Source organism: Oncorhynchus gorbuscha, linkage group LG16 (assembly GCF_021184085.1).
Source record: "Oncorhynchus gorbuscha isolate QuinsamMale2020 ecotype Even-year linkage group LG16, OgorEven_v1.0, whole genome shotgun sequence".
Taxonomy (NCBI): domain Eukaryota; kingdom Metazoa; phylum Chordata; class Actinopteri; order Salmoniformes; family Salmonidae; genus Oncorhynchus; species Oncorhynchus gorbuscha.
The window spans coordinates 22,311,404-22,324,032 of NC_060188.1; the positions used below are offsets into that span (position 1 = coordinate 22,311,404).

At 43.9% G+C, this 12,629-nt stretch overlaps 1 protein-coding gene across 1 annotated transcript in view; it reads left to right on the forward strand.

Moving 5' to 3' along the window:
* Positions 1–9,102, forward strand: part of LOC123998718 (protein shisa-9B-like) — a 41,710-nt gene extending 32,608 nt beyond the window's left edge. Inside the window, exon 4 of the mRNA XM_046303814.1 lies at positions 5,313–9,102. Coding sequence (XP_046159770.1) covers positions 5,313–5,731 — 419 coding nt within the window. The 3' untranslated portion in view covers positions 5,732–9,102. The remainder of the gene's footprint in view (positions 1–5,312) is intronic.
* The last annotated feature ends 3,527 nt before the right edge of the window (positions 9,103–12,629 follow it).

Genomic DNA, 12,629 nt, shown 5'->3' on the forward strand with positions numbered 1-12,629 from the left:
AGGGTTTGGCCGGTAGGGAAATCCTTGTCTCATCGCGCACCAGCAACTCCTGTGGTGGGCCGTGCGCAGTGCGGGCTAACCAAGGTTGCCAGGTGCACGGTGTTTCCTCCGACACATTGGTGCGGCTGGCTTCCGGGTTGGATGGTGCTGTGTTAAGAAGCAGTGCGGCTTGGTTGGGTTGTGTATCGGAGGATGCATGACTTTCAACCTTCGTCTCTCCCGAGCCCGTACGGGAGTTATAGCGATGAGACAAGATAGTAGCTACTAAACAAGTGGATACCACGAAATTGGGGAGAAAATAAGGGCTAAAATAAAAAATGTAAAAAACAAAACAAAACAAAACAGACAAAGGTATGGTAGGATGTGAATACAGTGGAGGTAAACCTAGGTATTAAGTGATGATGAGAGAGATATTGTCTCTAGAAACATCATTGAAACCAGGTGATGTCATCTCATGTGTGGGTGGTGGAACTGAAAGGTTGGATAAGGTATAATGAGCAGGGCTAGAGGCTCTACAGTGAAATAAGCCAATAAACACTAACCAGAACAGCAATGGACAAGGCAGTGATCATAAGGATCCAGTGAGTAGTGAGGTTGGTTGGGGCGATTCAGACAGCTAGCCGGTCCATCGGTAGCAAGGTAGCATAGGATGGAGGTCTGTTTTTAGCCACCTTGTGCGTTTCCGTCGGTAGATTAGTGGGGTTCCGTGTGGTAGAGGGGATCAATCCAATTGGCAAAATAGATATAGTTATAGTGACCCAAGAAAAATGGTCCGATAGACCGATAAGACAGCTAACGATTAGCGGGCCGCAGATGGGCGTTCAGGTAACGTCACGACGGAGGGGCCAGTTTGCTTAAAAACAAACAAAATAGCACGTTTGGTTAAGAGCCAATAAAAAGGCAGCCATCCTCCCCTGTGCCATTCGTATTTTTTTGGTTACTACATGATTCCATATGTGTTATTTCATAGTTTTGATGAATTCACTAATATTCTACAATGTAGAAAATAGTAAAAATAAAGAAAACCCTTGAATGAATAGGTGTCCAAACTGTTACTGCACATGCCATGCAATATCAATATAAATCATTCATACGTACGTATAGCATGTGAGAAAGGGAAACCATTCCACTGAAATGGATGGGAATGGTACAGTATTTATTTGGCCATCTGTTAAATTGAAGGCATCTCTTCTCATAAAAGAGGACGTGAGAATTGGAATATCAGCCGAGATCACAAATGAGCATACGCCTCTGAAGTGTCAAACTTCCATGTAATCACACTCAAATGACATGATTAAATGTGGGCTAATTAACACAATGGAGATCTCGAATGACGAGCAAAAACACCAAGCAGCTAGTGTAGATATGTTCTGCTGCCTGCTGTAATTATCAGTTAGCCTGGTCTCCGTCTCCATCCTAGCATGCTGTATGGTTACTTACTGAGAGACACTATGTTTATGTGACACTTTGCGTTTAAAGAAAAAACCCAAAGAAAGAGAGGCTCTCAACAAAAATATTTACACTGTGTAAACGGTTCATTTCAGATTAGACAGGATAACAGATGTAGAATTTTTCCTTTCAGAAAGGGAGGAAAATAGCTGTAATTGATTTGTCTTTCAAATTTAATGTCTCAAGGCTATCCATAGTTTTGCCTTTGTTGCACTTTAGGCGCCAATGATAACCGTAAATTTAAAAAAACATTCTATATCACCTATAGTTTTGCTGCTGCACATCATATATGAAGAGCCCTGTGAAATGTTGGACAGTCACTGTTACAACAGTCACTGTTACAGTACCTAAATCAGCTATTGAAGATCTACATTGAGAGTCAGCTCTTATTGACCACAGAACCAATATTAGGATCAAGAAACCACGTCTCTTCAATTATCATTCAACAATATATTGTAAAATTAATTTTCTATAACATTTTGAGAGGGCAAGTATAATAAATGAAACCTCCCAGCTTGACCCATTATTTACTGCAATGTGTCTTATGCCTCACCTCTAAATTCCCTGAGTGCTAAATCCAAGGTTTGGGAAATGATCAACCAAACTCTAGCAATTAATTATTCTCTCCCGCTGTCCACCCAGTGATTTTTTAAGGTCACAGAACTGGATTTCTCACAGACGTTTACAATCTGAACTGGCTAATTTATAAAGGAGCGGGAGCCCCATCGGGGAGTGGTCTGAATATATTTTGGATCTGCCTGCCGCTCTTCTGCCTGTAAACACTAGGCTAATTATTTCTCATGCCATTCTCCAAAAAGCTGTAATTATAACTGAGATTAACATGACAATTCTGCAAGCAGCCTTCTCTTTGATGCATTCATTTAGGATACAAGTCCACATGAAGATCTCTGCATTTTCAGTATTGTGTGTATGCCATGGACAGTGAATTAGATTGGGATTCTAATTTATATATGGCTGTCATGTGTCAGGGGATATTGCTAATTTCCTCGTCATGTAGTTATGTCAGAGACATTCCCTGTTATCTTCGTCTCTCCATTTGAAGCAAAATGTCATGGTGCTGAACTAATGCCTCTGAAATTTAGAAAAAGGCTGACAGGAAAGCAATGTCTAAGCATGTTGACTTTATCTCTAAGGTTCTTTTTTACACTGATTGATGCTCAAACAGTCAGTCGTTTTCTCCATAGACCAATAGGATAAACAGGAAAGTGAGCTAGCAGAGCTGATAAACGCTCTGATTAATAAACCAGAGAGAAAGGCATCAGAAACCAGCTCTGCTTCTGATGGGGAATTAAAATAAGTGAAGGAGACATATTTGATAGCGTTTATCACCCTAATTAAACAGGGTTCTCTTTATGGATTCTGCCTGATTCAACTAAAGGAACTTCAAAGCCCTTTGCCATAAATGGGTCTGGATGAGATTGCAGCCGTCAGAGTTGCAGAGGCACAATCCCACAGAGGATGATGTGGCGGCGGGCATGTGGAACATTCACCAGATTCTCTCTGTGACATCATAGACAATCAGATGAAACCTCTCTGATGGCTGCTAATCTAGTGAAGAGGCGTCAAGCTGCAGATTGATCATTACGGGATATGAAGACTGGGGGGAAACGCACTCTACCATTCAAAAGTTTTGGGTCACTCAGAAATGTCCTTGTTTTTGAAAGAAAAGCACATTTTTTGTCCATTAAAATAACATCATATCGATCAGAAATACAGTGTAGACATTGTTAATGTTGTAAATTACTATTGTAGCTGGAAGCGGGCAGATCTTTTATGGAATATTTACATAGACATACAGAGGTCCATTATCAGCAACCATCCCTCCTGTGTTCCAATGGCACGTTGTGTTAGCTAATCCAAGTATATTATTTTAAAAGGCTAATTGATCATTAAATAGTACCCGCAAAACACCAATCTCAGCGTCAACAGTGAAGAGGCGACTCCGGGATGCTGGCCTTATAGACAGAGTTGCAAAGAAAAAGCCATATCTCAGACTGGCCTAGAAAAATAAAAGATTAAGATCAGCAAAAGAACACAGACACTGGACAGAGGAACTCTGCCTAGAAGGCCAGCATCCAGGGGTCGCCTCTTCACTGTTGACATTGAGACTGGTGTTTTGCGGGTATTATTTAACGAAGCTCCCAGTTGAGAACTTGTGAGGCGTCTGTTTCTCAAACTAGACACTCTACTGTACTTGTCCTCTTGCTCAGTGGTGCCCCGGGGTATCCCACTCCTCTTTCAATTCTGGTTAGACCAGTTTGCTCTGTTCTGTGAAGGTAGTAGTACACAGCGTTGTACGAGATCTTCAGTTTCTTGGCAATTTCTCGCATGGGATAGCCTTCATTTCTCAGAACAAGAATAGACAGACGAGTTTCAGAAGAAAGTTCTTTGTTTCTGGCCATTTTGAGCCTGTGATCGAACCCACAAATGCTGATGCTCCAGATACTCAACTAGTCTAAAAACGGCAGTTTTATTGGTTCTTTAATCAGGACAACAGTTTTCAGCTGTGCTAACATAATTGCAAAAGGGTTTTCTAATGATCAATTAGCCTTTTAAAATGATAAACTTGGATTAGCTAACACACTTGGGTTAGCTACTCCCATGCAGATATTCCATAAAAAATCTGCCCGCTTCCAGCTACAATAGCCATTTAAAACATTAACAATGTCTACACTGTATTTCTGATCAATTTGATGTTATTTTAACAAGGACATTTTGTAAGTGACCCCAAACTTTTGAACGGTAGTGTATCTAATGAGAGCTGCCCGGTGACTAGGGGATGGGAGGGAGAACAGAGGAATGAGTGCCGGTAGGGAAACTTATCAAACTGTTTGAGTTGAGTCTATGTGAACCAATGTGGTCCCCTCCCTCCTCTCTGATTCTCTGATATGTATTAAGCTGTGGGCCATTGATGTGTATGCTATGAAAGCACTTTGTTCAGAGGGAGCTCTGTACTGCTCCTCTCTTGTTTGAGACGAGTCTCACTCTAATGTGGCGGTGTCTGAAACAGAACATTGAGGCTGAGGCCATCTGCCTCTGCCTCCGCCCCGTCCGGGGTATCATAACAGATTAAAGGTCAACGGCGGGATGACTAATGCTGTAGAGTATGGTGTTGCTCCACAATTAGTGAGGGGATAATGTTTTCAGAACAGGTCTGCACCAGACTGGACATGTCAAATGACACCATGTAACAATGTCAGTGGCTGTTATGGGCAAATTATGTCCGATAGTTAAATGATATATTTTACACATAGCATAAAATATACAATAGCAATCAAGTAAACATTCCAGAATGCTCAGGGACATATGCATTTGCATATTACAATACAACTGTGCACACAACCAGCTTTGAAAAGAGCAAACTCTCCAACCAATCTGGAGGGGGTTGTTTACTATTAGCTAAAGCCTGCATGTTTCCAGATGATAATGGCAATGTTGGGGAAATCATTTACATTTATATTTGAATGGGTTGATGATATACAGTCCATATCAACAACATTCAACACCGCTCAGGCAAAATGTATTATTCACCTCGGTATCCTTTAAAAAACCTTTAGCTACCATTTTCTCAACTGTTCTTCACCCCACATGCCAATATGTAATCTACCCCAGTTTAGGGTTAATATGGCATTAATATTGCATTTACATAAATATAGATTTGGAAACAGTCCAAAATCCTCAAATACTTCAATATCTCAACTAATCTAAATAAATCTCACCAAAGCAAAGACCGGAACATTTGCTATTGCCTGTGCATGACATTAACAAAATGGCTGTCATTCAAAGATTTTTTAATGTATGTTTTTTTTTGCTCTTGTGTATGTGTGTATGTCTGTTTCCAGCGGAGAAGGTTAACGACAACTTCTACACCAACCGGCGGCACATGGTAGAGATGGCAGCCAAGGGCAGTCTCCCTATGCACCCGATGCATCGCATAGAGCAGGAGCCCAGCAACCCCTACAGCCCTCCCTTACAGCCTTCCCTAAAGCAGAACGGACACAAGTCCAAAAGCACCAAGGGCCACAGCAGCCACAGCAGCAGCTCCCATACCCTGGCCTATGGCTCCAATACAATCACTAACCCGGGGATGCAGAAGAACTGGGACGGCTCAGAGACGGTGGGCCGCAGGCAGAGCCACGGCACTAAGAAACACTGCACCATAGAGCAGGTGAACGAGATGCACAGCACCTCGCGCAGCCAGCACTACATGCCTCCGCAGCCCTACTTTGTCAGCAACAGCAAGACAGAAGTGACTGTCTGATCTGAGAACCCACCCCACCACCATAACCACTATAACCCCAGCTGTAAGAAAGAGAGATCGAGAGAGAGAGTGAGAGAGAGAGAGAGAGAGAGAGGCTGAAGTAGGACCTCTCTATGGGTGCTGTGTGTCTTCTAATGTGTGTGGCTGACTGTGCATGTGACAGGCATGTGTGGGACTCCTGCCAGTCGGAGGAGAGTGACCCGAACAACATACTCCAAACCTCCAAGTTTTCGGTCATCACTGTATTGATGATTATATTGCAACTAATACAAACAAATCATATACTGCAAGTCAGACTAATAACATCAGTGAGCAGAGCAAAGTAATGATTGACCTCTGATGGACAGATTAGCCAGGATGAGTCTGGAGCCATGCAGCGGTGGAAGAGACTGGAACTGGACAAAAGCCCAGTGGCAATAGACTTTTCCTATTGTCAGTATAAACTGAGATCTCAAAGGGCCTGAAAATGTGTATCATCTCATGTAGTTTCCACTGAATCCGCCTTGGATAAGCCAGTGGGTTTGAACTAGACGCAGTGGAGCAGAGGAGTGGAGCAGCCGATAGTAAAGGGATACATTGTTCTCCTCAACATTGATTGACATTTCCTCAGATGTTGTGTAGTGTATATACTGTGCGGGGACTTGTTGGTAATGCTCAAGCTTGGGAACCTCAGGCTCATGATTACATCTATAGGGAAACAGTAACCATTTCAGATATGAACTGTATATTCTCCTTCAGAAACTACAGAGCATGAGGTGGATGAGACTGCACCAAACCAGTTCTGTAGCCACAACGTTACACACACCCTACTCTGCTCTCTCTGGTGTTAGGGCTGTGCCTTTCTCTGAGGAAACTATGAAATACTGTTCAAATCAAAGAGCTCGTCTTATAAACCACTGCATAAGTTGTGGAATTTATTTAAATGTCTTCATCTTGCAAACAGGTCCACAGCTGTCAGTTGAAAACGGTGAGTTGCATCTATCACTTAAACATTCTTTATTTCTGTTTCCATTCGACAATGCATTGTGTGTGTGTTTACCTTGGTACCTTAGAACAATGATAGAGAAAACACAGAAGGAATTGTGTCCTTTCCATACATGTAACGTCACTGCCAATAAATGAGTGAATATATTGCCTAGAATTCCAAAATTGATTAGTATGGGATTAATATTGTGCAGTGGTACCTGTTTCTCACCCACCTCCATCAATACTACCAAATCTTTACATGGCCTAGAGCCAGGCCCCAAGCTCAGACTGTTGTGGCAGTAGAAAACTACTGAGGGCTCCTTTACGGCTACCCAGAGAGTTGATAAAGGGTTGTGGATGTTCCTGAAACAGCCATGAAAGGTAAAGCCTGGGTAAATAGAGTGGATGGATTTCATTTAGTATAAGATCAACCCCTGGATTAAGACAGACAAGGTCCTCTGAAATCACCATGAGTTGATGTCATTGCATGCACAAATCAAACTTTAACTATATGTAAAATAGAAATTGCAATACATTATGTACTAATTATTGACTAAAAAAAGTATTATTTGTTTCTTATTTTTCTTATTGTTATTTAAAAAATAAAATCTAATTTTCATCAACTTTATAAGATATACACATAAAAATAAAATGTGTTCATTTTGAATATCGGGAGTAGCCTACTAAAACATCTGAGAGTACGAATGTACACACACACAGGTCAAGATGTGCCTGTCTTTTCCATTGGGCTCGTTGTGCGTCATCAGATGAAAAATAGTACATTTTTCTCCCAACACTCCATTCTTGGGAGCCCACACGAGCAACACAGTGCATTAGCATGCCACACTTACCAAAAAAAGCTTTTTAAATAAAGGGCTTCTGATGCAATTTGTCATGTGTTGCGTTTGTCACTGCCCACTGATTCAAAAGCAGCCCACACTTTCTCTGTATGTCTTAATCATGTCTCTCAACTTTCCATGGCTTTCCACTGTCCATTTGTCTGTCTACTAGTGACAAAGTGGCTCTAATGGCTGGAGGAGTGACAGCCAGCAGCTTGACGCTCATTCTCTTACTCACCACATGAGATCTGGTCAGAATAGACGTGAGTCACATTCCATTTACATTCCATTTACATCCCTGCTCTTAGAACTTTGGAAAGCATTAGAGGTGGACAAAAAGTGTTTATTTTGTGGTTGGTACAGTATGAAAAAACACAAGTCGACATTTTTGGATTAGACTAAGGGAACAATCCTCCATACTGATTTGCTAAGGCCTACTATACAATACTGATTTGCTAAGGCCTACTATACAATACTGATTTGCTAAGGCCTACTATACAATACTGATTTGCTCATGCCTACTATACAATACTGATTTGCTAAGGCCTACTATACAATACTGATTTGCTCATGCCTACTATACAATACTGATTTGCTAAGGCCTACTATACAATACTGATTTGCTCATGCCTACTATACAATACTGATTTGCTAAGGCCTACTATACAATACTGATTTGCTAAGGCCTACTATACAATACTGATTTGCTAAGGCCTACTATACAATACTGATTTGCTAAGGCCTACTATACAATACTGATTTGCTAAGGCCTACTATACAATACTGATTTGCTAAGGCCTACTATACAATACTGATTTGCTAAGGCCTACTATACAATACTGATTTGCTAAGGCCTACTATACAATACTGATTTGCTAAGGCCTACTATACAATACTGATTTGCTAAGGCCTACTATACAATACTGATTTGCTAAGGCCTACTATACAATACTGATTTGCTAAGGCCTACTATACAATACTGATTTGCTCATGCCTACTATACAATACTGATTTGCTAAGGCCTACTATACAATACTGATTTGCTAAGGCCTACTATACAATACTGATTTGCTCATGCCTACTATACAATACTGATTTGCTAAGGCCTACTATACAATACTGATTTGCTAAGGCCTACTATACAATACTGATTTGCTAAGGCCTACTATACAATACTGATTTGCTAAGGCCTACTATACAATACTGATTTGCTAAGGCCTACTATACAATACTGATTTGCTAAGGCCTACTATACAATACTGATTTGCTAAGGCCTACTATACAATACTGATTTGCTAAGGCCTACTATACAATACTGATTTGCTCATGCCTACTATACAATACTGATTTGCTAAGGCCTACTATACAATACTGATTTGCTAAGGCCTACTATACAATACTGATTTGCTAAGGCCTACTATACAATACTGATTTGCTAAGGCCTACTATACAATACTGATTTGCTAAGGCCTACTATACAATACTGATTTGCTAAGGCCTACTATACAATACTGATTTGCTAAGGCCTACTATACAATACTGATTTGCTAAGGCCTACTATACAATACTGATTTTGTCATGAAGGTGAAAGAGGACCCAAAAGCGACTTGGCGAAAACAGAGTCTTTAATCCAGTAAAGTAAATACAAACAAAAAACACAACTTTCACTCGAAATGACGAGGACAAACTGGAGACTCGATCTTGAACAGCAGGTGAACAGCAGGTTGCCTCGGGAGGGCACTTGAACCAGACAGACTCAGACACCTGCTCACCACGCAGCATCTGAGGAAAACACGACACGACAGGGCGATACACAAACACAGCACGGTGAATTCTAGACAAGGAACCGACAGGACAGGAACGGATCACAAAGGAAGAAATAGGGACTCTAATCAGGGGAAAGGATCGGGAACAGGTGTGGGAAGACTAAATGATTGATTAGGGGAATAGGAACAGCTGGGAGCAGGAACGGAACGATAGAGAGAAGAGAGAGCGAGAGAGTGAGAGAGGGAGGGGGAGAGAGAGGGATAGAAAGAGGGAAAGAACCTAATAAGACCAGCAGAGGGAAACGAATAGAATGGGAAGCACAGGGACAAGACAAGATAATAAATGACAAAACATGACAGTACCCCCCACTCACCGAGCGCCTCCTGGCGCACTCGAGGAGGAATCCTGGCGGCAACGGAGGAAATCATCAATGAGTGAACGGTCCAGCACGTCCCGAGACGGAACCCAACTCCTCTCCTCAGGACCGTAACCCTCCCAATCCACTAAGTATTGGTGACCCCGTCCCCGAGAACGCATGTCCATGATCTTATGTACCTTGTAAATAGGTGCGCTCTCGACAAGGACGGGAGGGGGAGGGAAGACGAACGGGGGTGCGAAGAAAGGGCTTGACACAGGAGACATGGAAGACAGGATGGACGCGACGAAGATGTCGCGGAAGAAGCAGTCGCACAGCGACAGGATTGACGACCTGGGAGACACGGAACGGACCAATGAACCGCGGAGTCAACTTACGAGAAGCTGTCGTAAGAGGAAGGTTGCGAGTGGAAAGCCACACTCTCTGGCCGCAACAATACCTTGGACTCTTAATCCTGCGTTTATTGGCGGCTCTCACAGTCTGTGCCCTGTAACGGCAAAGTGCAGACCTCACCCTCCTCCAGGTGCGCTCACAACGTTGGACAAACGCTTGAGCGGAGGGAACGCTGGACTCGGCAAGCTGGGATGAGAACAGAGGAGGCTGGTAACCCAGACTACTCTGAAACGGAGATAACCCGGTAGCAGACGAAGGAAGCGAATTGTGAGCGTATTCTGCCCAGGGGAGCTGTTCTGCCCAAGACGCAGGGTTTCTGAAAGAAAGGCTGCGTAGTATGCGACCAATCGTCTGATTGGCCCTCTCTGCTTGACCGTTAGACTGGGGATGAAACCCGGAAGAGAGACTGACGGACGCACCAATCAAACGACAGAACCCCCTCCAAAACTGTGACGTGAATTGCGGGCCTCTGTCTGAAACGGCGTCTAACGGGAGGCCATGAATTCTGAATACATTCTCGATAATGATTTGTGCCGTCTCCTTAGCGGAAGGAAGTTTAGCGAGGGGAATGAAATGTGCCGCCTTAGAGAACCTATCGACAACCGTAAGAATCACAGTCTTCCCCGCAGACAAAGGCAGACCGGTAATGAAGTCTAGGGCGATGTGAGACCATGGTCGAGAAGGAATGGGGAGCGGTCTGAGACGACCGGCAGGAGGAGAGTTACCCGACTTAGTCTGCGCGCAGTCCGAACAAGCAGCCACGAAACGGCGCGTGTCACGCTCCTGAGTCGGCCACCAAAAGCGCTGGCGAATAGACGCAAGAGTGCCTCGAACACCGGGATGACCAGCTAACTTGGCAGAGTGAGCCCACTGAAGAACAGCCAGACGAGTGGAAACAGGAACGAAAAGGAGGTTACTAGGACAAGCGCGCGGCGACGCAGTGTGCGTGAGTGCTTGCTTAACCTGTCTTTCAATTCCCCAGACTGTTAACCCGACAACACGCCCATAAGGAAGAATCCCCTCGGGATCAGTAGAAGCCACAGAAGAACTAAACAGACGGGATAAGGCATCAGGCTTGGTGTTCTTGCTACCCGGACGGTAAGAAATCACAAACTCGAAACGAGCGAAAAACAACGCCCAACGAGCTTGACGGGCATTAAGTCGTTTGGCAGAACGGATGTACTCAAGGTTCTTATGGTCTGTCCAAACGACAAAAGGAACGGTCGCCCCCTCCAACCACTGTCGCCATTCGCCTAGGGCTAAGCGGATGGCGAGCAGTTCACGGTTACCCACATCATAGTTGCGCTCAGATGGCGACAGGCGATGAGAAAAATAAGCGCAAGGATGAACCTTATCGTCAGACTGGAAGCGCTGGGATAGAATGGCTCCCACGCCTACCTCTGAAGCGTCAACCTCGACAATGAATTGTCTAGTGACGTCAGGAGTAACGAGGATAGGAGCGGACGTAAAACGTTCTTTTAGAAGATCAAAAGCTCCCTGGGCGGAACCGGACCACTTAAAACACGTCTTGACAGAAGTAAGAGCTGTGAGAGGGGCAGCAACTTGACCGAAATTACGAATGAAACGCCGATAGAAATTAGCGAAACCTAAAAAGCGCTGCAACTCGACACGTGACCTTGGAACGGGCCAATCACTGACAGCTTGGACCTTAGCGGAATCCATCTGAATGCCTTCAGCGGAAATAACGGAACCGAGAAAAGTAACGGAGGAGACATGAAAAGAGCACTTCTCAGACTTTACGTAGAGACAATTCTCTAAAAGGCGCTGTAGAACACGTCGAACGTGCTGAACATGAATCTCGAGTGACGGAGAAAAAATCAGGATATCGTCAAGATAGACAAAAACAAAGATGTTCAGCATGTCTCTCAGAACATCATTAACTAATGCCTGAAAAACAGCTGGCGCATTGGCGAGACCAAACGGCAAAACCCGGTACTCAAAATGCCCTAACGGAGTGTTAAACGCCGTTTTCCACTCGTCCCCCTCTCTGATGCGCACGAGATGGTAAGCGTTACGAAGGTCCAACTTAGTAAAGCACCTGGCTCCCTGCAGAATCTCGAAGGCTGATGACATAAGGGGAAGCGGATAACGATTCTTAACCGTTATGTCATTCAGCCCTCGATAATCCACGCAGGGGCGCAGAGTACCGTCCTTCTTCTTAACAAAAAGAACCCCGCCCCGGCCGGAGAGGAAGAAGGCACTATGGTACCGGCGTCAAGAGACACAGACAAATAATCCTCGAGAGCCTTACGTTCGGGAGCCGACAGAGAGTATAGTCTACCCCGAGGAGGAGTGGTCCCCGGAAGGAGATCAATACTACAATCATACGACCGGTGAGGAGGAAGGGAGTTGGCTCGGGACCGACTGAAGACCGTGCGCAGATCATGATATTCCTCCGGCACTCCTGTCAAATCGCCAGGTTCCTCCTGAGAAGTAGGGACAGAAGAAACGGGAGGGATGGCAGACATTAAACACTTCACATGACAAGAAACGTTCCAGGATAGGATAGAATTACTAGACCAATTAATAGAAGGAT